Raw genomic sequence first — 26194 nt, 5'->3', positions numbered from 1 at the left:
TTCTTATTAACTAGAACAAGTCCCCCTCAGTGCACACTGGAAGCACTGGGATTGCACAGGATGTAAGTCAACACAGGGTTTTGGTCCAGTGGGTGCTTTGCTTGTGCAAGGACTGAAGGGACCACTCCAGTGTAAGGAAAAAGATGTGGGCAGGTGCCATCCTTAAGCATAAGCGCTCTGTGTAAGCTCAAAAGCTTCTATCTCACATCAACAGAAACTGGTCCAATAAAAGATATCACTTCACCCTCCTTGTCTCTCTTGCATAATGACAGGCTCCCGTTCTTGTATCCTGGGACTGACTGACTACAACGACACTGCTTACATGTCCTTAACAGTGTCCTTTTAATTCAATTTCAAGCATCTTCATACTTTAGTCTCCCTGCCTTCAACTCAGGGTCATTAAAATTACAATCCCGCCAGTCAGGATTCCAAGGTAGAATTTCCATTACTTCCTAGGCAATTTTTAATCAGATCAAAGGGGAGATCAACAGAGGTAATAATCCTGGGTAAATAGTGTGTGTGCAGCCTTGTAACGCTGGGACCGTTCAAGCCAAAAATCCAAATGCTTTAGTTATTCTAGCTTCATTAACACAACATTCCTTCTGCAGCCGGGCAAAGCAGCCAACTTTGTGGAGGGATTATGCCATTGGATTCAGCAGCCAGGAGGGATGTCTGTGGTCAACCTATTCCCTACATACTGTGCAGTGGTTGTGTCCAGGACCCCAAGAGCAGTTGAGACCCAAACCTGCTTCTGTATCCCCGTTTGTGGTCTGGCATAGCAGGGTGCTTGCAAAGAGGTTTCACAATAATCCCTATACTAGGTCACAGGGCACAACAGAGCGCTCCCTCAGAGGGGGTTGATCTTAGCACACCTCACCTGTAGTCGAGCCGATCAGAAGAAAAACCCAGTGGAGAGATTTAAAGAGGCAGTAGCCACCACATACCCCACCCCCAATGTGGAAATCCTCCAGCCTGAAAACATTTTCTTTTCTTTTTACACTTGGACTGTGAACACTAGGGGCTCCCTTCTGCTTGGAGAGAAGCTTTTCCTGACTTTTTTTTTTTTTTTTTTGTTGCTTTTCTTCCCTCTGCAAAAAAAAAAAATGTGGAGTTAATTATCATATGTATATGTCAGCCTCAGGAAGGGGGCTGTACTTGGATATCCCATCAGCGCCAGAGTGACTTCGGGTTTCTTTTCTTTGTGTGTGTGTGTGTGTGTGTGTTGTTAAAGGGGTGGAAAGGACCTGGTGAAATAAAAGTCCAGACACCAGCCCCTGCCAGCAGTAGAAGCTGCAGCCCCCAATCAAAAGCAGAGCTTTGTGTTAAAGCGGCTGGGGAAGTTGCTTTTGCAAGATCCCAACTTCCATTCATTGAGCCAGCATCCACAGGCGGCTGCGGTGCCGTTACTACGACACCCCCCCAGGACCTGGTGATTTCCAAACTTGGCCAACTTTTCCCCCCCTTGTATTTTTCTCCCTCCAAGGACATTGATCGATCTGAGACGAACACAAACGTCCTCTCGCCTCCCTCTGTCCCTCCCCTGCTTTCCCCCGCCGGGATAGAAGTTTATGCAGCAGCCTAAACAAAGTCTGTCCACCAGCGAGCGCCTCCTGCGAGCCCAGCCCGGGCAGCGCGCCCCTGCCGCTCCAGCGCCTGGATTGCCGCTCGGGGACCGGCTTCGCTTCCCCCCCCGGACCATGCAGAACTACAAGTACGACAAAGCGATCGCCCCGGAGAGCAAGAACGGCGGCAGCCCGGCCCTGAACAACAACCCGGCCAAGAGCAGCAGCCAGAAAGGGCTGCTCGTCTGCCTGGATCTCCTCTGCCTTTTCATGGGTGAGCGTCGCCGACCCGCAGCTTTCTTCTCTCTCTTGGGCTTCGTGCACTTTCCTGGGCAGCTCCGCGGCTCTGTCTCTGCTCCCCCCCCCCCCCCACTCCTTGCAGCTCAGCTCTCTGCTGACACCGAAAAGGAAGAGCTTTGGGGTTTGCTTTTTTATTTTTTTTGCCTTTTGCAAATGCATCTGACTTGCTGACTTCTTCCCCGCTCCCCCCTTGCATTTTCCAGTTTTGCTGCTTTTGCAAGAGCTTTCTGTGTCCCCCCCTTTTTCTCCTGTGCAGACAGCTGTATAGTCCCCATCTACCCGCCCTGTTTAAAAAATTATGCAAAAAAAAAATCCCACTGCAGAGATTTGCTAGAGTGGCAGTTTACACTGGCTGTGACCAAACCAAAGCCCCCTCCCGAGGGGTTTGTTACCAAAGTAGGGACAAAGTTGCGAAGATGTTGCTAAAGGCCACTGGGGCAACGAACGTGGCTTGAGTCGGCTTTCGAAAGCCTCCCCCGGTGAAAGCCACAGCGATGTATTGAAAACACAAAGTAGTCCTGGTGTCAATCCAAATAAAATGGATGTCCCAGCAGTGAGCAGAGCTTCTGTCTGTCCTCAGTATGTAAACACAGCATCTCCCACCCTTGCTAGCTTTAGGAGCAGCCTGGGGACCAGGCATGGGTTTCATTTTGCTGCTGTCTAAACAATAGTTTGAAAGGTGCCATCCCAGAGTTAGTCTGTTGGGAACATGTAGTATGTGTCCCTCTGCAGAGTACAAGAACCGCAGGGGGGGAGGGGAAGCACTGGTTACAGTTTGGGAGATAATGTGTGATTTGTCCTTCCAGGTTGCTGTCTTCAGGGTTTTAGGTGTTGTCAGACTACAGAGCGGGTGTAGCTCCGTAACTAAGCAAAAAAAGGGGAAATGTATTGGTCTTATGGGTGGACTTCGTACTATACAGGTCAGTGTAAGAGGTTGAAAAGAGTGAGATAAAGTAGTTGATATGCCCCACTGCTGACAAACACTCATCTGCCACGGTAGCAATGGGTCTCATTAATCAAGAAACAGGCCTGCCTCAAGTTTAGAAAACTCATTGAAAGAGATCGGGGGGATGGGCGGGGGGGGAGGCAAGATTAAGTCAGGAAACTGATGAAATCACAGTTTTTACTTGTAATAGGTTTAGCTACCAAGCCTTGTTTTGATATGATGATAGGCGTTTCATAGAGAGATTCCACCGATAAAGAAACCAGGCCCTGCTTCCTCTTGAATCAGGCCAGGTTGTGGCATTAAAAGACCCCTAGCTGGTGTAAACTGGCACCAATCCACTGACTGCATTGGAGGTTCACCAGTTTACACCAGATGAGGCTCCGACCATGTGCCGAGTAATTTGTGTTGATACTGCCCAGTGCCATGACCTGAGGCATGTATATAATGTGTTAAAAGCACTTTCCCAATCATAATAGTACCTCCCCAGTGTAAATTAATGCAAGGACAAGACATAATAAGTCACTCTTGTGAAAACAAACTCGGCCCGTTCCCCTCAGGCGCTGTATAGTTTGTAAATGCTGACTGAGATGCTGTGTCAAGCTGCTGGGCTCAGAGACATTATTTCAGGAGGTGAAAGCTCTCTCTCATTACTCTATTATGTGTCATGTGATGATTAACACTTAAACGCAAAGGAGTCAGAACAAGCCTCTTAATCTCAGAAAGCCTATGTCAGATGCTCATTTTCCCTTACTGGCTGTGTGGAACCAGATAAGAATGTGTTAACTATTTGCAGTAACCCATCCCTGACTCATAAGGCAAACTCAAGAAAAGTGTGGGCACGTGTGTTTTGGTGGCTGTGAGAGGTTGGCAAAGGTGATTTTGTTTTCTTAAGCAAATAGAGACCAGATCCTACAGTGCTCCCAGTGAGAGTTTTGCTTCAGTGGAGTAGGATCAGGCCTCCTGCTTCTCTTCATACTCTCTTAGATGCAACTTTGTGATGCTGGAAAGTAGCAGCACTAACTTTTCTGACAGCTGTAATTGACAGGAAACAGAACCAATGGGGTAGGCTTTTAGGTTGATTTTTCCAAGCAACAATTCCCTTCTCCCCACAGAGGGGAAAAAAGTGCATAGAAATGTATAAAATCCAAGCGCCAAACTGGAGAAAACACTTGGGGTTTATTACAGCTCCCCTCCCCCCCCCAAAATCATGTATCACAACACATTGTGCTGGCAACAAAAGAAAAAGGATATGGCTGTAAACAGTATCCAGGGGGCACTGTAGTCTAGTGGATCAAATGTGTGGCTAGAAATCCCAGACCTGGGTTCCAGTCCTGTTTCCAGTGCAGACTTGTTGTGTATCCTTGGGGAGTTCAACTTTCTGTGCTTCAGTTATCCTGTCTGAATAGCCATACTTACTCACCTTTTGTAAGCTTCAAAGACAGCTACAGATGGAGATGGGTGCTGTGTAACAAACAACTAAGCACATCATAACAAATGTCTAAGCACATTTCATGAAGTTTAGAAACAGCTGAGAAGGAAAGGATGGGCATTGTAGGTTATTTTTGGTTGTTGGGATACATCATTTGCTCTAGTCCAGTCTTCCCTTTCCCCTTCAAAGTACAGACGTCTCATTATATGTATTTATAGAATAAAAAATAACTATTTCCTTGAAGTATTGTGTGTGCACTGAAGAAAGTGATTTAAGACATCTCGTAGTAACATATCTAGAAATCTGTTGATTTGCTTTGCTAGAGAAACTCTGCTTTGGCATTTAAAGAAAAGTATGGCATTGTCAACAGTTTCTTTCAAAATATCTTGCATGCTGAAACATCTAGCATTTGAAGATAGTTTTGTATAAGGTTGACTATTTATTTGACGCATGCAGGAAAAGTCGACTAGCTTCCAACAAATAAATTAATAACAGAAGCATGTGACTTTAATATTCTAGACACCACAGTCTTTAAAACAATTGTTTCTGCTTAGAGCACATTTTTCTGAAGACTGTCAGTTTGATTTAATTTTTACGTAGTTTATTGATCATCTGGTCTCCATTACTAGGCACTAATATATTAAGAAGAGAGACATGGTTTTCTCTTTATATTCCCACAGGAATACAGACTAGTGCAGAAAGCTAAATCTTCTTGTATCTGGAAAAAATAAAATATTTGATATGCTCTATATAAAACTGATATAAGTAGAAAGATATAAACTGATTCTTCTAAAGAGAAGGCTAAATTCTTGGTGAAATGATTCCTACAGGTCAAATCCTCCAACCCTTTGCTCACGTGAGTTCTGTTGACTCTAACAGCACTCCTTGCACGAGCAAGTACTACTTGAATGAGTAACGTTTTGCAGGCTGGAGTCCTGAACCCTACAGCAATTATTGACATATGTTACCAAATTTACAACTGATGTTAGAGGTGGATAATGTATGCAGTGTAACTATCTCTTTATGTTGTTTTGATGCCAATTATTTCAGGTGGGAGCAGAAAGGGAATGGTGAATATTCTAGTATATCTAAGTAACATTTGAAAGTGAGAGCATAATTTGAACAGCTGAAGGAAGGAGTCTGAGTCTCACTTAATCATGTGCAGATGCAGAGAGCCGGTAAAACGTAGTAAGACAATTATATACCCTGTAACCATGATGCACGTGTGTGGAAGGTCTTTACAAATATACTCAAATTAATAATGATTTCAGGATTGTTGGGGGATTATTCTGTGACACAACTACCATGTGCGAATACACTAACAAAGATCAGAAGTTATTAATTTCAAGGGAAGGAACTTTTCTGCTGACCAGCTGGCAGAAGAAGAGTAATTACCTTCTTAATATAATCTCATCCAGGGAAGAGAATCCAGTAAAATGTTGCCGTGTTCATGAGCTCTTGATTCCCATCTAATCTTCATTTTATACCTTTGAGCTCTTTAGAAAAAGGCTTCTTTTAGTTCAGTGTGTCTTGTGTTCATTTGGTTTGTGATGCAAAGAAGGTATTTCAGTGAAAGGAAATGTGATCTATTGGCAAAGATGGGACAAATATAAGAAGATGAATATTCAGTTGTTTAGTAAAATGAAGAGTAGTGACTCCTGTTCAGAACTATAATGAAAAATGTGATCTATTTTATGGTGATGGGAGGCAGTAGTAAAGACACTGAGCCAGATTCTCAGCTGGTGCAAATTATTGGATTCAGTGGACCTGTGCCGATTTATACCAGCTGAGAACCTGGCCCATAACATACAGAGTTGACAAGGGGACAAGTCCTTAGGCTCTTCTGATTTGGAGGTAATTCATAAAAATTAGTAAAACTTCCCTTCATTTGCAAAAGAATAGAATATCAGGGTTGGAAGGGACCTCAGGAGATCATCTAGTCCAACCCCCTGCTCAAAGCAGCGCAAATTCCCAGACTTTTTCTTTTCTTTAAACCCTATGATGCCATATTTACTTCTACCAGTGTGAATAAATATTGGGGGAGGTGGAAGAATATAAAATATTCTTGAAATTTCCATTAAAAACATGCTTTCTCCACTATTAACTTTCCAGGATTTAGTTCTGTAGAGACTCCCTTGTTTAAATACATAAGCAACCTCCTTCTGAGAGCAAATTACCAATGAGAAGGAGATTACCTAGATTATTATTATTATTTTTTTGCCTAGATGTGAAACATTTATTCTGGGACAGCCAGATGGAAATAAGAACAGTAGCCTGTCTCAGGTGTTTCCTTTAACTTAACTCTAAGTGTGAATAGTTATGGGAACCTAACCCACCTTTCCATTCATCACTAAATAAAATGTTTATCTTGATGTGGGGAGAATGGTAAACACTTAAAAGAAGGAGTCACATCTTTATTACAGAGGGATCACTGGGAATAAACTAATTGAAAAGCTGGCAGAAAAGGGTTCATTTTACTGGCTGTCAATTAATTACAGGTTGAATGGATTAGACCTGGATGAAGATCTTTTGAAACAGACCAGGTCACGTGTCTTGCTTGTTTACATATTTACCTTTCATTCCTTATCAGAGTTCTAAAACTTTCTAAGCATGGGACTCTGAGGGTATGTCTACACTACCTGCCGGATCGGTGGGTAGCGATCGATCTATCGGGGATCGATTTATCGCGTGTAGTGTAGATGTGATAAATCAATCCCCGATCGCTCTCCCGTCGTCTGCTGAACTCCAGCAGTGCGAGAGGCAGAAGCAAAGTCGATGGGGGAGCCGGGGCCGTCGATCCAGCGCTGCGAGGACGCAAAGTAAGTAATTTTAATACGATCTAAGATACGGCGACTTCAGCTACACTATTCTCATAGCTAAAGTTGCGTTTCTTAGATCGATCCCCTCCACCTCCCCAGTGCATCTCTACAGTGTTCTAGCTACACAGCAGCTGTGTGATTTAACTCCTTCCAGGCAGAACTCTAACCAGACCTGTGGGCATATCCTTTTCTGGTGAAACACAACAAATAACCAAGAGGATAGATGACTAGGGACTCTTGACTGGCTTGCTTGCTGTCCTAACTATTTCAAGGAGTATCCTCTTATTCTCTAAACAGAGTGATGATTTCTTATTTCTGTTAATGAATAAAACTCTGACATAAAATCTGTGGACATTGCTCAATGCCAAAAATAAAGGTTAAAATCATCCACGTTACTCATAGACTTTAAGATCAGAAGGGACCATCATGATCAGCTAGTCTGGCTTCTAGCTCACTGTAGGAAAGGTTTATAGCAGAGGAGGGAGAGGCCCCTCCTCTTGATTGGAGTGTCTAGCTCCACCTGTATATTAAGCTCTGCCCAATCATATATTCCTTTATCTTTGCCAACAGTCTTTGACACTTCTCCCCCATGCACAGAGCAGCATTTGGCAGCAGTAATGCATAGCAAAAGGAAAGAGTGTCTGCTACCTGAAGCCCAGATGCAGAAGCCAGCCAAAAATTCTGTGTAGGCAAACTGCCATTAGTTATGGCAGGAAGGATTACAGGAAAACGTAGTACCGTGGAGGGCTGTAGACTAGAGCATGTGCACTCAGGATAGGGTGCAAAAGCAACCAATACGCACACAGCTGTCCCTGGAAAGCAAACACAGGATATTCTCCAGCTCATGTTAATATCCATGATGACTTTCAGAGTGGAGGCCTCACTGCAGCAGTACAACTGACAGTAGCATGACAGTCCGACTGAGCGGCAGTGTTTTCCTGGAGAGTGGGAAACATAGATTGAGGCAAACTAGTGCAGGAGGATCCACGTCTGGCTATTATACAGACTGAACTGATGAGGGAATGTCCTTGGCCAGGTCAGCTTGTAGATAGCCTGTTACTCCATCTATAGACTTGTGGACAAACTGGACCGACAGTTGCCTGGTGCATTGGTTGCGTGCAGGTGGTTGAGTAATGGGCCAGACAGACCTGCCTTTCCACTTTGCCTCCTGCACAGCAAAGGCCCCTTCCCCTATATCCTATAGTTGGGCTGCGTTGGAAGATGCTCAGACCATTGATGAATGCAGGGTGCTCTGCACAAAACAGCTTTTTTTGCTTGGCAGGGGACCTACATCAGGAAAGCTCTAGCCACCTAAACTTTGTCAACCGGCTCTCAGTCAAGCATCGTTTCTATGAAAGGAGGGAGAACTCTGCCAGTAAGGACGATGGGGCAGATTAGGAACTTTTCTATAGCTCACACAGGTGCAGTGACTTTCGAGAAGTCCTAGTGGTGCCACATGACAGACAGATTTCATTTAGCCTACGGGGTTGTTGGAATCCTGGAAGTCAAATGATAGACTTTCTTGAGTCTTGAGGCTTATGTAGATTGCTTTTTACTCTGGACAGCTGTAAGCCACCGTTTTCTTTTATACTCCACTCACTACACTTCTCATTCCTCTGTCTGAATGTAGCTTTAGTTTTCTCCTTTACTGTCATCAGTCCAGGGCAATCATTACCACAGACAATTGCTGCACTGGGGAAATCTGGAAGCGACTGAGTTGCAACCCACTGAGCATTTAAAAATCTCTTCACTTTCCTCAAAGGACTTCGTGACTCTCTTTTATATATATACATAGAGATTTAGTCCCGGCATGATCCTAAACCGCACTTTAAGAAATAAACCTAAATATTATATTAGCAAAAATGTCAAATGTATAAGTGAGCAGAGGATGTAGTCTAGCAATTTGGGAACTAGTAATCTAGTAACTTTTTCTATGAGGAAAAATGTGTGTACAAAATTGTGTCACCTTCCTGCTTCTCAGGAGCAAAAATCCACCTGGGACCTGATCCAGGTCCTGTACAAATCAATGGGAGCAGTATGTGGATCATGATTTAATTTTAAGGATAGGGGCTAGTTAAAGATGAGGGGTGTTGCAAAACTAAGACATGTTGGACCAAGCAGCATTAATGATGATGTTTTGAAAGAAGATTCTGAGTGTGCAGTGTCCGTTTTAGCTTTAGACGGCATCGCTCGATTCACTCCTAAAAAAAACCAGTGGCGACCTAACCGTTTTGTTACTTTATTCAAGAGATAAATCTATCTGAAAACACTAAGCAACAAAGACTCCACAGCTTACTGGCACCATCTTCCCCTCTAAGGTGGCTGATACTGAAAATTTTAATATCTATTGGATCTGTTATGGTGACTCACCTTGATACATTTTCATGGGGCTGTCTCTGCCCACTCTTCATTGGGAGAAAAGTTAAGTACAAGCTGAACAGATCTGGCTTTGTGGAGATACCATGAGGCCCAAGACCCTTCAACATAAGCATTACCTAGGAACTGGCAGGGGCATCTTGCGGATGTTGGAAATGTTGTAAGAAAAAGGCTTCCTGAAGTGATATCTTGACATTGGACTACATTCATTTGGCTGGTTACTTTCAACCTTTGTTTTGGAACAGTGGTTCCTTTGGTATTTGGTGGGTTTCTAGTTAGGTCAGAAATTAGCATCCATGCAGAAATTAATCAGTGATGGGTTAAAGTGTGGGGAAACCTTTGAAATGGTTTCTTTTATAATTCTTGCAGGCTTTAAAAGTATGTACAGTGAGCAGGATATTACTGGTGATTATGTTGTAGAAGTTAGTTATCAATTAACTAAGTTATATACCTCCTGGGCCAGACTGTCATCTGGCTTACAACTGTTGAGCTCTACTCCTATTAATGGAGCTACACTGATAACTCTGGGTCAAAGGAAATGTAACCACTTAATTGTAATAAGAAATATGCTCAGATTCCTATTTACCTGTTGTGGCAGCACATAATATACGTATTACATTATGCCAGAAGAGCTCTTTTAATCGTCTGTGTTTACAGAGGGAACAGAAGTTAATGTAAAGCATCAAGTTTAAATTGATTAATTTTGGACTTTTTAAATCTCATGTTATCACACATGACTCTGTAGGCAATTCAGATTTGATTTGGGTTGCCTTGATATATGCCATTGTCTTAGTGTATGCCAGCCTCACTATATAGCTGATCATTTCATTTGTTTGAATTGTTTATAATGACAATGACCTAGGCAAGTTTCAGTGTGAAGGTTGTTGAGAGGTATGGCAGAAGCTTGCTGTCAGATTGTTGCAGTAAGATGTTTTCCAAAACACTACGGGCATGTTGTTCATAATCTTGGTATCCCATTTTGTGCCTGCAAGATAGGTAGGTAGACATGTACATGCCCTCATCTATGCCTGAAATGAATTGTGTCTGATTATGTGCGGCTGCAAAAAGGAAAGTTAAGGTTCCTTTAAAAATTAGGGACTATGGTGTTGCACATGGCAAGCTCAATCCTCCATACTTACTCACACAATACACCTGTTAATGCCAGTGGAGTCAAAACCAACAGCCTTCCCACCCTTTGGGTAGACTAGCTTTATGAAAGTACAATATAATTCCAGTTACCTGAATTCCCTGTATCTGAAAATCCTACTTATCCAAATCCACAGTGTGTCCCCTGGGTAGCCCTACATTAGTTAATAGCACTTCCATTTATCCGAACATCCGGTTATCTGAAAGCTTTGGCTGTCCCCCAGGCATTTGGATAACCAGGAGTGTACTGTGCATCCATAGCTGAGAACTGTGTTGTCAGTGCAGAGTGCAGCATGCTGTGCAACTGTCATTAGGATTAAGTAAATCTTGTGTACATAAATACATAGCTGCATGGTCTAGTGATAAGAGAAAGGGGAAAGGTGGGGAACAGGGAATCTCCCATCCCCAAATAAAGCTTTCTCCCTTCACACAGAGGGGTATTAGCACAATGTTGCCAAATGTCATGATTTTATTTTGTGTCTGATGACTGTTCTTAAAGCTCCACTTCCTTCATTTATGTTACTGTGGGAGAATCTCGGCTTTTGTCTTCTAAAAAAAGTAGATTTCTAGCCCTTATGGTTGTCGGGTTACGCTTGAAAACATGACGCAGGTGAACGCTAAAGACTCAGAAAACAGGTGGTAAATTAAGAGAGTCAGTGAGGGGCTCATTGAGTACTCTTTGTCTCACCATTTGGAGGCTGCAGGAAGCCATATCTTTCACCTCTTCCTTGTGCACCTGAAACCTGCCTGCTTGCAGATTTTGGCCTGATCCTGTCATTGCCCCAGGAATGGAATTGCCATTGAAGTCAGTGGGAATCCCATTTGTGGGGCATCTTCACAGCTTGGACATAGGTAATACAAATAATAATAATAATTAATGATTACTTTTTCCTATAAGAGCTCTAACCTATCAGGAAGACTCATTTCTATCACTTTTAAACATGCCTTATATTTCTTTAATTCCATTCTCTTTTTATCTGCTGTCTCTCCTGCACCTTCCAGCATGCTAGAGTGCTTAACTGTCATTTTTCACATTTCATTGTATGTGACGTCCTAATTACAGCTGTGCGGTTTAATCAATAGAAGGAGCTTCTGAACTCCTGTGAAGTTTCCTTCATGATGAATAGGCAGACAGATGCTGAAAAGAAGAATTGAAGCATCTTTAAATAGCTTTTGATGGAAGGCTCAGACTTGCAGTAAGAGTAAGATAGTTCCCAAAGGAGTATATTTTAAAAGTATGGAAATTGTGTTCATCCCAAAGAAATTAGGTGTATCAGAGATTTCCACAAACTCCAACTCTGTCAAATTTTGTCCTTTATTTCACTGACAGCAATGTCTTATTCTTAATTTTGTTGGGTATTTTGGAAGTTAGTTCTAACTAAACTAGTGGAAGACAGGGCAATTATTTGACTCCCCAAGTCAATATTAACTATTAAACAACATTGTTTTGGCATATTTAATGTATTGAACTCCAGGTCCTGTGACGAGTTTGCTTCTCAAGATGGTTATAATATTTATGCCTTTTGTATTTGTATCACTGTGTTAAAATTGATCTAAATAATGTGTGCGTGTGAGAAAGTGGTTAATAACCTAGGAAGGAAACTTCCCCAGTGGTGAAAGAACAAACGCATGTGTTTAGTCTCAGGTAAACTTAACAGCTCAAATAACCGAGGATCCAGTTCTACAGTCCACACTCTGGCTAAGCTCTCATTGATTTCAGCCATGCAAAGTACATCTTGACTGCAGAGTAACGTGGGCTGTTACTCGGGTGTTGTCCCTAACCTCCCTCCTGCCCATGCACAAAATCTTCTCACCTGGGTTTAGTGGCACGTTCAGCCTGAGATGGCTGGGCTGTCTGAGGCTGTAATAAAGCCCAAGTGAGGCTGTCATGCAGGCTGGTAAACCTAAACCACCCACTTTGCAGTGAAGATGCAGGCTAACTCCTTTGAGTGCTGATAGTCCTCTAATGCCTTCCCACAATTCACTGGGAAAGAATCATAGAGTGGCTCAGCTTACTGTAGCACGGAGAGAACCACGTCTGTCAGTAGACGCCCTAGCAACACACACAAAGGTGAGTGCATCCAGGGCACAATAACTGTAGTTGGGCTTTGCACTGTGGCTATTCACACCAGTGCTAGGCTAAGCTGTGCGCTGATCATCCAAATTAACTGCAGTGAAGACTTGCCCTTACTGAGGCCATGATCCGGCAAACACTAATTAATGCCTATGGGTAAACATGAGTGGGTCCACTGAAATTTAATGGAACTGTGCTTACGGTTAAATGCATAGATAAGTGTTTGCAGGGTCAGGGCGGTAAAGACTGCAGGATCAGGAGTCACTTTTGTTTTATCAGTAACAGCAGCCGAAAAGAAGGCCTGTTCTTCCCTTCACTAGATCAAACAGGAAGACTGAGATTCACTGGTTAGCAGCTGTGGGCGTTCCTCTCTTTCATGCAGCAAATGACAGGTTTTCTGACAGTTTGCTGCTTCGAAGGGGGGTAGTTATTGATGCTTGCCACCACAAAAAGGAAGTGACAAAATGGTATCACACCTATATGTAACTAACCACAAAATGGTTTTATTGTAAACCCGTCAAAGTTACAGCTGTTTTGGAAAGTTTTTACAGCATTGCCCTAGGGTCTGATCATGCCTGCGCTGAAGCTGGGATCACAGAATGCATATGAATTCCATCTCCGCTGTTTTCATGATACACTTCTTCAGAGCTTAGACATAATTGCATGACTTGCAATGTATTTGCCCAAACATTTAATTATAAAGAGGAAAAAAAAGACAGTGAATGTGGTGGAAGCATTTTCTTCTTCCCCGGTCTTTCTGGTATTTTCAAAGTAATTACAACTCGGCATTTTGGATGTTATGCCACATTCCTTAAACCCTCTTGCAAGGGTTAGTTCATGCTGTATGGAACTAATACAGAAGACGGCTCCAGTTATCTTTCCCACTGATGTTTACAGGCAAGTCTTCCCTATAGTCATTGTACAAGTGCAGTGTCCATAGCAACTATCCAAGAACCCCAAACACTTCTTAGCAGCAGCGATTCAAATGCCATGGCTTTTCATAAAGCCCTAGCAAAAATATATTGCCCTGCTCCTTGTTTTTAAACTGAGATTTTCATAAGGGAAACACTAGTTAAAAATATCTCATTACGACATTGTCTTTACTGATCCCCTGTTGAGTTCCTTTTAGTGGATCTCCCTGTGCATTTGTTTTCTAAATGATGTTCTGCAGCTGGTCTAATAATTTGGGGCAGATTCTCAGCTGCTGTAAATCAGTGTCGCTCCGTGGAAGTCAATAGGAATGGGACAGTTGACACCAGCTGTGGGTCGTGCACTTTGTGTTAAACAAGAAGTCGATCCTATGATTACTTAAACCATCAGGGCTTTTTTCCTTCCTTGTGACACATTATTTATTATTATTTTTGTATCACAGAAGCACATAGAGTCTGCAATTGAAATCAGAGCCCCATTGGGCATGGGGCTGTCCAGAGGCATAGTAAGAAACAGCCCCTGTCCCAAGGAGTTTACAGTCTAAATAGACAAGGCAGACCAAGGATGGGGAAAAAAGGAAGGATTTTTATCCCCAGTTTTCAGGTGGGAAACTGAGGCACAGAGAGGCCACATTTTAAAAGATATTTAGGTACCTAAAGATACAGAGAGGCACCTAGTGGGATTTTCAAAAGTGCCTAGGCACCTAAATCACATGGGAACTAGGTGCTTAGGTGCTTTTGGAAATCCGACTGAGTGCCTAATACCTTGCCCAAAGTCACACAGGAAGTCTTGTGGCAGAAGACGGAATTAGACCCAGATCTCCCAAGTCACAGTTCATTGCCTTAAACTTCATCTCAAAGGAGGAATGTGTATAACTCCTGTTAATATTAATGGGAGTTCTGTGCATCTATCAGTAAGACACTAGATTGCTAAGACTTTCAAAATTAATGTTTGATTAACTGAACCTATTAATGTTTACAAGTTTAAGTGACCACAGTTTCATGTGTAATTCTCAAATAAGGGGAAATGGGTGTCGTGCCATCTGGCTACCTTTTGTATTTGGAACTGGCTTGTCCAAACCCGGAACAGAAGAGTTGTGGTGTACCTTGATAAAAACATACATGAGACATCTGTTAAACAATGACACATAGTTCAAATGGTTAATCCTAAAGATAAATGATTTACCAAAGTTTTATCCTACTTGTAATTGCCAGGCTAACAAAAATCTTCCCGATTTTACTAGCCACAAAAGGCTGTACTTTTATTTTAGGGCCTAATCCTTATTTATATGAGTGTTTGCAGGATGAGGTCCTATATTCCATTCAAATATGTTAAGTAGGATAATAAAGTGGTGTTTCCCAAGAAATCGTTGTCACTTTCATATCCCCACAGAAGGAGTGCAGCTTTAGCACGCAGCTGTCATTCTGGTGCAGTTTCCACAAAGCAGTTAAAAACCAAGGTAACAGCAACATTTTGAGTGAAGGGGCATGAAATGTGGAATAGGTTCAGTGTATTTCTATGCCATTGTTGGAGTCCTATTCAATCTGAAGCTGAATAGTAGAGTGATTAGCATGTGGGCAAGTTTCTAAAGCATTGGTCTGTATGTTTTTTTCTTAAATGACAAGTTTTGTGGCATTTATTTTTCTGACTGAGTTGGCATGAATCTTTGACAAATACAAACCCGTGAAAAGTCAGATGGGGTTTTGGAGAAGGCCCATTTTGATAAAATCTGCACATTCGAGGTTACAAAGAAGCTTTCTAAAGACTGGGCTCTAAGCGCTGTTACAGAATGTATTCTGGACACAAAGTTTTTTTTAATGAGTGGCTACAAATAGGATATGATATTGTCAACCATAGGCCCCTGCATGGATATAATTATGCCTTTAGAGACTCTCATAATGCTTCCACTGAAGTCACTTGCAAAACTGCTGATTCTCTATCATTGGCAGGATGAAAAATGTGAGGTTGATAGGAGTCAAATGCAGTTGAGAGCAAACTGACTGCTTACAGAGAGGTTGATTAAAGCTGCAGGGCCTCAGTCTGATTTCAGACAGGCTTATAAGTTCTTTGGTTTCAATGCAGTTACTCTCATTTGACAGTTATATGAAATCTTCAGATCAAGACAGAATACCTTACTGGACCATATGCTTTAGTCAGATACAAGCTATTAGCTCAATATAGGGCTGTCTGGATGAAATTCCGTGGCCTGTGTGTTATATAGGGGATCAGACTTGAGGATGTAAGTCTATGAATGAAATCAGAGTCAAACCACTCATATCAGTGGAGCTGCGCCAGTCCCTCATAAGGGCCAGTTCTCAGTCAAGTGGTTTGAAAGTGTTCCCATTATAGCCCATTGTTTTAAGGGAGTTATAACATGCCTTTGAAACTCTGCTGGGCTGAAAGGTAGATGACATATAATCAGGAGCGTTTTTTCCCCTGCAGTGTATATTGTAAAATAGTCTAGTGGGTTGAATTTACAGTACAATAAATGAAAAGCAAAAATTAACCTGCTTTGAATATTTTTGAATATTGACTCTGTTACTGTCATTGAAAAGCATTTCATAGCCCATTATTCCATTCTATGCACTGTGGCCTTTGATTGCCATCAAAAAGGTATGTTTAGACTAACCTATGAATTTTGATTAAAGGCATGAGCTAAATCCGTAAAGGCCAGGGATATTCTCAGTAAGGGTTTGGAACCCAGTCCTGTTCCCATTGCAGTCAATGGCAAGAATCCCACTGACTTGGGTACTCTGTTCTGCCCTGCCTTTTAGAGTCATTTAACCTGTGCAACTGGGTGCAGTCGGGGCAGAAGATGCCAGCAGACCAGAACGGTGGCATTTCTGCTCCGAGAGAAATGCTTTCACAAGGGGCGAGGCAGGGGAAATCAGGCTCTCTGTTCCTTATCTCACTTTGGGCTGCTCAGGCAGGGCTTTATCCAAAGCCTACTGAAGTCAAGAGAAAGAACCCTCCCCCATTGGCTTGAATGGGCTTTGGATCAGACCTGTATCAAGGGGGGGTCTCGAACAACTGGCTGGGTTCTGTTGTAGGGCTGTTGCAAAATCTAGGCGCTATGTAGCGAGTCACAACCTTCATTCATGCTGTGATGTTCAGGTTAGTCACTTAAAGGCATTTGTGTGATGTAACAGTAAGTGGGATTCTAAACTGCATCTCTGATACTGGTAGAAAGAGGCTGGGCTCAGAAGTCAGCACAGGACAGAAACCAAGATATGTTGGGCTTGGGTTTTTTAGGTAGATCAGATTTAAACATTTGGGTCTGAAACACTGAGCTCAGCATCATATGGCAGGCTTATTATCCTCATTTTTTCAGATGGGGCATAGAGGGTTTTAGTGATTTCTCTCAAGTGGTACATGAAGTCTGTGGCAGAACTGGGAATTGAACCTAAAACCTCCCTAGTCCTAGTTCCATGAGTCCACGTGTCCTCTCGTGAAATGTGGTGCCCATGATTGTGCTTTCAGATGAGGAAGGTACACTTTTTTTTTCTTTTCCCTTTAAAATATTCCGCTTTGGAGAACAAGCTGCATTTCAAGCTTTCTGGTGTATCTTACCCTATATCATTTAAACTCGGGGAGAGGTGAGGGAAGGAATTTAGTTCTTCTGGTAGCAATTAATGATTAAAGAGTTGTTGGAAGTAATTTTGTAATACTTTCTTTTTTCTCTCTTTTAACTTGAAACGAGTTCCTTAGCAATGTACGTGCCCTAGCACTGAGGTTTTGAAAGCTATTACGGGACCACAAACCTGCTGGCGGATCTTTCTGCTGCCAAGGCATCTGAGCATTAAAAAAAGCATTGGGGGTTCAATCTGAGGATATGCTGATTTGGAAAGAGAATACAAACAAAGAGGCTTTTCAGTGGCGAGGCTGAGGCTTGGCTTCTAAATGAGAGCAGTTTAGGGTTGATGAAGCATCTGCAGGACTAGAACGATGTGAGGTGGATGCAGGAAAGTATAAGACTTCTCAACACAGCATGGTTTTGTTTTCCAGGCGAGGGAATAAGCTGTAGGTGCTTGTCTCTTTTCCCTACTGGCAGGGGATTCGCCAAAGTGGTGTGAATATAGTTTTGCAGGGAAAGATTCTCTTCCCACGAAGATAGGTGGATTTCTCTCCCTAGCATCTCTGGCTCCAAGAGTCTTGCTTGTGTCTCTGTCTGACTGCCCCTCAGTGCCGTAAGATGACCAGAGTCCTGATTTTATAGGGACAGTCCCAATATTTGGGGCTTTTTCTTATATAGGCTCCTGTTATCCCCTACCCTCATCCCGATTTTTCACACTTGCTATCTGGTCACCCTACAGTGCCGCCACAATCCCAGCACTCCACAATGAGCTGGTCAGGAAGGGCCATTTACTTCTGAAATCACAGTCCCATCGCTGGTTGGCTAAGGGGACAGACACGGGGGAGAATTGAGGAGGTAGTTACCGAGAAATTGTGGTACAAGGCATGATATCAGATAAAGGGGCAGAGTCATCGAAGGAAAAGAATGGAGAGGGAAGAGAAAGCACTGTACCCTGCCCCCAGTAATGAACTCTTACTTGGGCTGCAGGAGAGAGAAAAAGGAGAGGAAGAGAGATGGAAGGGCAAGGGTCTGCATCCATGTTTGTCCGTGTTCATAGGGCAACCGCTGAAGGTGGAGAGTTGTGAGCTCTTTGGAGCAGGGACTGTCTTTTCATTGTATGTGTACAGCACCTAGTACAAAATCGTCCCAGCCCCCAACAGGGGCCTCTGAGTGCCACCACAATACAAACAAATAATACTCATATAGAAGGAGGGCGCTGCCTGTAAAGTCCCAGTCCAGCCAACTGGATATTTGGTTGTAATAGAGGAAAGCTGAAGTATTTATGACCTCTCTCACATATTGTTTGTTGTTTTTGTATTTGTGGCCTGGATAAAACCATGCCCCATAACCTGCCAGTGAATGCCAGGACTCAATAGTTTGATGCTTTCTCTCTCTCTCTCTTATTATGGTATTAAGTTTTTCCCCCAGTTGATTTTCCCATAAATTATCCAGGCAGTGATAGTTGGCATAAGGACTCAAAGCATTAAAACAATCCAGGGAAAGCAAATTAGCTTGGTGAGGGATAGCTCAGTGGTTTGAGCATTGGCCTGCTAAACCCAGGGTTATGAATTCAATCCTTAAGGGGGCCATTTAGGGAACTGGGGTAAAAATCTGTCTAGGGATTAGTCCTGCTTGGACTAGGTGACCTCCTGAGGTCCCTTCCAACCATGATATTCAAGCATGAGAACAAATGGAAGAAAACCTAAATATCTACATGTCAAGCACAAGGAAGCAATAAAATGTCAGGTCCATATTTTCACTTCCTGTTTATTAAAAAGCCTCATGATAAACAAAAAAGCTTTCATGGCTGGACAAGACATGTATCCTGTCAAACACATTGAAAGGTTTATTAGAAAACAGAATGCAAGGGTTGGGCTAAGCTGCAGGCCTGCTGACATCAGCAAGCCTTGGAGTGTAGGCTGTTCAAACATGGCGAAAGTAATATTGCAATGACATGTGAGAAGTGGAGAGGTAAGTTCAGAAAGGACTCATGGAAGACCATTTCCTCTATGGATAGCAAAGAACACAACGATTTGGAAACGGGAGAAAATGTGGATTTTTAAAAGCCCTCAAAAAAATAAATATAGTGAAGCAGTTGCTCCTGGAGAGAGATGTAGGTAAAAGCTGAAGAATGAAGACTGAAATCTTTCCTAGTTAATGCTAATGAAGGACCCTTGGTATTTTAAAATATACCTGACAGGCATAATACACTCAAATGCTGCTGCTTCTCCTTTTGACTTAACTGGGAGCAAAGTTAAGCCAATGCTGAGCACTTTGGAAGAATCTCACCCCTCATGTATATTTACTATGATTTCTGTCTGAACACTCTAGGCATTTCTGGCAAATACTTAAAAACTCAATAAATCCAAAAAGCAGCAGCAGTTCCATAGCAGACAATAATGTCAGATAATGAGGCAGCACAAAAATTAACCATATTCCCCACTTCCCTTAAATTTTATCACCAAAGGATTTGCTTCTTTATCACCTCTCCAGAAAAGATGTGGCTTACAGCCTGTCCTGAACGTCCACAGACGTGGGCTATTTGGGGGCCAAAGGTCAGGATACATGTATTCCACATTAAAGGTCACAAGTTTCATTATTCCACATATGTTACGGATCCAGCCCAGCGCTCAGTGAAGTCAATGGAAAATCTCGAATGGTCTTTGCTGGGCTTAGAATAAAGCCCCCCAAAGCAGATTGGCTTTTCAGTGATTTTTAAGACCTAATAGCAGAGGCCAAAATGACTCTTTGGGAACTATTACAATGTATTCTGTATACATATTTAGAAGTATACTTCAGTTTCTGCTCTCATTATACTTGTGCAACCCAATTGTGGTCAATGGGCTATCCAGCTGCAAATGAGGGGAGAATGTCTATTAAAAAGGTAAATTCTATGAAAGTTAGTTCTACAGAAAAATTCTAAAACCTTTCCCCATTGGCTATTTTTCATTTCATATTTTTCAAAAACTCACTTTTTTGAAATTTGATTTAAAGACCCCACTTCTTGGTTAGCCTCTGAGAAGTAAATATCAAAATAATAATATGGCACTGTCGCCGTGTGATTCCTGTAAGCAAAGATCTCTATATGCTTTTGAAAATCCTTTTTTTTCTTTAAATTGTTTCAACCTAGATCCAATGTTTACAAGTCAGCTAATACACCTTTTAATATAATGGAGGTGTGCTGATTGACTACTGACTCCATAGGCAGATGACTTTGGCATGCGGCCCATCAGGGAAATCTGCTGACGGGCTGAGACAGTTTGTTTACCTGCAGCATCCACAGGTTTGGCCGATTGCAGCTCCCACTGGCCATGGTTCGCCGTTCCAGGCCAAGGGGGGCTGCGGGAAGCGGCGCAGGCCGAGGGACGCTGCAGGTAAACAAACTGTGTCGCCCCACCAGCGGATTTCCCTGATGGGCTGCGTGCCAAAGGTTGCCGATCCCTGATTTAGACCAAGATTATCAATGGTGACTAGTGATTTTGGGTGACTGACTTGAGATGCCTTAAAGAGGCAGTGCTTAGATACACTGATGCTCATACAGGCTAAATATCAGCTTAATTATTATTTATTATTTTGTATTACCATAGTGCCTAGGAGCCCTAGTCATGGACCAGGACCCCACTGTGCTAGGGGCTGTACAAACACACAACAAAAATAAATGAAGATAGTCCCTGACTCAAGGAGTTTACAATAGAGTATAAGACAAGATACAAGAGATGGATACAGAGAGACCGGGGTTACAATGAGGCAATATTTATTAGTCAGCATGATAGGCATTGGTCTCAGCACAGCAGCAGTCTTATCTGCAAACACCTATGCATTGAAATCAGAGGAACGCCTCGTTTGCTTAAAGTTAAGCACGTGCATAGGTGTCTGCAGTATCAAAACTTTAGTAGACCAAAATCTGGGTTGTAAAGTGATAACACCATTTGGTTCGCAGTATGAACATGCATGGTACAAAAACCACAACAGATACAAACCTACATCTCCTAATAATAGCTATCTGGAACAAAAGGATTACAATGGACAGTGTCAACTATCACATTTATGTCACGTTTTTTTTTCTTTCTTACTATTTAGGTGTTACAAATAATGCCTAAAATGAGTGCAACTGAAAAAGATTAGAGTAGAAAAATATTTTTCTTTTCTTCCCCCCCGTTTGTTTACACTGTGCATCTAACTGCACAGGGAGTCTTGTCACTGACTTCAATGGATCCAGGATTTCTGCATATAGTCAGTTTCACTATTTCCCCTGTGCAGTCCTGCAATCTTGCTTCATGTGAGTAGACCCCTGTGCGCCAGTCTTGCAATGCATTACTGGATTGGGGGCATTAGTCAATTTCTCCTCTTGTTTATGAGACACTTTCACACTACAACAGGGAAGGAAAATATTTTTATTAACATAGAACAAAATGTGATGGTAAAACCATAAAAATTAGCAGGGGGTCTCAGTGGGAAGCCTGAAATTACTTTTAAATCATTTCCCTGTATTGTTTTTTAAATCAACTAGATTAAAGCTTCCCCTATTCCTTCAAAAGCAAATTAATTGGAGCAGTACACCTGCCATTGTATTACCTTCCTGCCGGAGTGTATTATTATGGAACGGTTGACAGACTATTTAACGTGTATGTTTAATATTAGGCTTAATGTAATAACAAATGTACCTCTGCAGAGCTCTGATAGATCTTCTGAATGGCATCCAAAATACTATACTCACTGGGTGCCTGAGGGCATGTCCATAGCAACACTAATCAGTTGTTAGATATGTGTTATCATTTTTCCATTCTTTTGTTTCCTATCTTCCAATGGATTCCCACTATAGGCTTCCAGAAGAGGCTGCCTCTTAGCTATGAGATTGGAACCAAATCCAAGATAGGCGTGAAAGTCCCTATGCTTTTTCATGGGTTATGGCAAGTGGAACAGCCTGGAGGGACAATGATGGCACAATCTATCAGCACATTGTTCTCAGGACTAAGAGCTTGAGAACAAGATGAGTCATTGGTTTTACGGTGCCTCTGCAAGTTGTTGGCTAATGCAGGATGCAGATGAAGATTGGCTGTCAAAACAATGCATTCGATCCAGGGACTGTAGAAGCGCTATACAAATCATTAGAGAGTGTCAAGTAGGATAAGAAAGAAGAGACCTGGCAAACCAATCATTGTGATAAATTGGGGTATTTGGAAATCTGTTATTATGTTTAGCCCGTTCAGATGACTGTGGGTCAAGAGAGCGAACAATCCTTAAATCATAGGGTTTTTGCACAGAATTGCAGTTCTACGTTTCCTAAAAAATGTATCATTTAGAGGATTTTTTATAACAATGCACAGCAAAAAAAAATGTCAAAAAAATTGCCACTTAGCCTATGAGTGAAGAATACCCTTTTAATAAGATCTCTTGAATAGTTGCACTTTTGCTCATTATTTTTTTCTGGTTTATGATCGAAAGGTTCAAATTCTGCATATACTCACATCATATGTACAGCCGTACAATCCCATGAAAGTCAAAGATGTCAGTGCAGCCCATTGTTGTGCACGTGGCCCTTTAGGCTTGACCCACAGAGAACATGAACGTGTTATAGCTGCCAGCTAGAAGAATTAGTCTTTTCTCTCTGGCTACAGAAGCTCATGCTTTAGTTCTGGAGGTCCTGGGTTCAGGGCCATCCTTACCCATACGCAAAGTACCCAACTGCGTAGGGCACCTGGTGCCCTACGTAGCTGCGTGCTGCTCCAGCCCCTGTCTCGCCTCTTCCCCGTGGCCCCTGCCCCGCCTCTTCCCCATGGCCCCCTCCTCTGTCCCCCCTCTTCCCACCCCTACCCAGCCCCACCCCCACTCCCCTGAGCTCTGCAGCAGGGCTGGGGCTGCACTCACCGGTGGCGAGAGTGCAGCGACCAGGCCTCAGCCGTACCACTGGTGAGTGCTGGGGGTAGTTTCCCCCTGCCCCCCAAGCCAGCCCTGCCCCCCCGCACGGAGGCCTGGGGCCTGCTTCCCCCCCCCACGGAGGCCTGGGGCCTGCTCCTCATCCCCCCCCCCCCACAGATGCCTAGGGCCGCAAAGGCCTGGGGCCCACCACCCGCTCCTCCCCGCAAAGGGAACAGCAGTGACACTAACCAACCATAGATTCATAGATTCATAGACTCTAGGACTGGAAGGGACCTCGAGAGGTCATCGAGTCCAGTCCCCTGCCCGCATGGCAGGACCAAATACTGTCTAGACCATCCCTGATAGACATTTATCTAACCTACTCTTAAATATCTCCAGCTTTGAAGGATGTTAATGCTCAGGAAAAAGTAGGATCCTTTGGTTAAAGATTGTAGTGTTTATAAAATAGATTCACTCCTGAAAACTCCCAGGCATTACTCAGTTTGTATGCCTGTCCAGTGCCATGGGGAAGCAAAGAGACGTAGCCTAGTGGGTGGGTAATGAGCAGTTTAATTCCAACCATCAAGGTTAAAGATTAATATAAATTTTGCTCAGTTAAATTGGATTGTAGCATGATGCCTTCCAGTGATGGAAACTCATAATTATTTCTTAATCATTAATTAATTCCTACATAGTTGCGAAATAACTGCCTCCATGCATCGTGCTTCACTGAATGTTAGGTGGAGAATGCTTCTTTGTTAGTAATAGGAGTAACGTGCATTCTTGGTAGGGGAGGTGGCACTTTAACATTGAGAAGTGCAGGAAGAAAGCAATTTGGTGCATATGATTGCGGGAGGAGGGAGGGAGAGATTTTTCCAACTAGTGTGATAGTGAGTGAAAAATGACACCATTTCCCATAGTGTTGAGGGCAACTGGTTGATCCTTTGCTGGGATTTTAGGTTGCTTTTAGAAAGGTGTTGACAGGGGAAATAATAGTGGGTTTGATATATACAGGAGCCTTTTTGCCTCTGAAGATCTACATTGAAATTCTAATCAAGTCATAAAGAAAATGAGCTGCATTGTCACAACCTAGTTCCCAAGGGAACGTTTGCCTACAGAAATAAAAACCCCTTCAAAGTATGGCACAACTGTGCTCATGAAAGAGAGCAACAGTGAAATGACTGGGCTTGTATCAGATTTAGGGCCCTATCCTTCAGTTCTCATTCAGGCAAAACATCCACTGACTGGGCAAAACATGAATTCCATGGGAGGTTTTGCCTGGGAAAAAATTGCGAGATCAGGCTCATTGATTTGTCTCCTATTAGCAGAAAGCATGAGGAAGCTTGTTCGGTACTCTCCTACCACCTGTCATGGTAATATCTCCTTTCCCGAGCACCACAAAAGTTCAGTACTTTAAAAAAAATCAACTGAAATCAGCATATGAAGTTTGCTGTGTGGGGTGCATACGTCTTGACATTAACTACCTGTGAATCATCCAGCAGCATGTTAATTGGTACCCCTTAATAGATTAAGATCTGGCATCAAGTCTGCATGTAATTACAAGCCACACACAGAAAAGACCAAGGCAGCTAATGAACTCTTGCCAAACCCGAGCTCAGTTTGTGAAGCTTTTGAAGTTTGCTGGCCTTTCAACAGTTTATATAGTAAGCATATTGAAAAGCATCAAATCTTTCCTTTTGACAGGATTTAATAAAGGTTAGTTTGTTGAATAACTAAGACCCTCCAAGGCCCAGTCTGAGGACTAAAGCATCTATTTGCTTATTTTTAAATGAGGCAGTGATTGGAAATAGAAGGCATTCCTAAGAATTCTCAGAGATCCTGTCTCTTAACAGGAGCCAGGAATATTCCTTTTTAAGAAAATAAACTATTTTATTAGAAATCATGAAATAGTTTTAATGGTGTGGAAAAAATGCTTTCATGTAATTAGAATGCTTAAAATACTTGGCTGTGAAAAGATATTTAAAATGCATTCTCCATATCTATACTAGGCTCAGTGTTATAAGGTAGGTGGTAAAGGAGTTTGAGAACGTTACTCTCTGGGAAGGGAGTATACATTTTAATGAACTCCGGGAGCCGTATTGTGCAATGCTGAATTCAGATGTTATTTGTGCTTTTCTCGTAGTTGCTGTGGCATTTGCTCAGTGCTTTGTTCCTGTGATTAGATTTCAGCCTGAGCGCTTCTCCTCCTCTTTTCATGTCTAATTTTACAAAGGGAGTTGTTGTGGAGGAAAAACAATTTCCATGAAAACCTACGATTTTCAGGCAAACATACCAGGCTGATTTCATGGCAGTACCATGGTGAAGAGGAATAATGTTACTTGGCACTAAGCCCTTCAGAAAAAATGGAGAGAACAGTGAAGGCTTTGTCGAAATTTACCGCAATAAAGAAAAAGGGACTGCCATTCCCTTGGGCTTCTTTAACCTTTTTTCCCCAATTTATTCACACATTGCTTGACAGCAGGGCACTGCATTGTTACAAGAGGTCTGAAAAGGGAAGTTGAGAGTTATCCATTTTTGTGTTTAAAAGAACACTACACACATTGTGTCCTGGGAGTACAGTGAATAGCAGGCTAGCTGCTGCCTGCACCATTAGAGTTAGGAACAAACTTGGGCCTGATTTAAACTGTAATCGATGAAAACGTGTGCATAAACCAGCACATTACCTGCCTGCTTGCAAAACGCAACTGGGCAAACAAAGCATCAGCCCTTCGAATGCATTGCTATTGCCGTTACAGTGTCGACTTCAGCTGCATTATGGTAGGAGCTAGTTTGATAAGGGTGGGAAATTGTGCCAAAGTGTAAGCTAAGATGACATAGTAAAGGTCTAATGCTGCCCCTTGCTTACATGGAAGCCAGGGCCTGTATTTTTGAAAGCGGGTAGTATATTTTTAAGTGCCCAACTTGAAACGCCTACAAGGGGCCTGGTTTTCAGAAAGTAGTTGCTCAGCAATTTCTAAAAAAACAAACCCATTTAAGGTACCTGCAATTTGGGCACCCAAAAATGGAAGTGCTCAAAATCCCTAGTCGCTTTTGAAAATCTCAACCCAAAGAATGTTGGGAATATAAATAATATGCAGGCAAATTAGTTGCCTATGAACCTTTCCGCAGAGTGGCAGGAACGTCAGGGTGGGGAATTCATCCTCCCTCCTCTGGTAATG

General features: G+C 42.6%; 1 protein-coding gene across 1 annotated transcript in view; it reads left to right on the top strand.

Moving 5' to 3' along the window:
• Positions 1-1194: 1194 nt before the first annotated feature.
• Positions 1195-26194, top strand: part of PLPP3 (phospholipid phosphatase 3) — a 72827-nt gene continuing 47827 nt past the window's right edge. Inside the window, exon 1 of the mRNA XM_045027540.1 lies at positions 1195-1836. Coding sequence (XP_044883475.1) covers positions 1569-1836 — 268 coding nt within the window. The 5' untranslated portion in view covers positions 1195-1568. The remainder of the gene's footprint in view (positions 1837-26194) is intronic.

Source organism: Mauremys mutica, chromosome 8, assembly GCF_020497125.1.
Source record: "Mauremys mutica isolate MM-2020 ecotype Southern chromosome 8, ASM2049712v1, whole genome shotgun sequence".
Taxonomy (NCBI): domain Eukaryota; kingdom Metazoa; phylum Chordata; order Testudines; family Geoemydidae; genus Mauremys; species Mauremys mutica.
The sequence above is the reverse complement of the archived record's forward strand: the minus strand, read 5'-3'. Positions and strand labels throughout refer to the sequence as shown.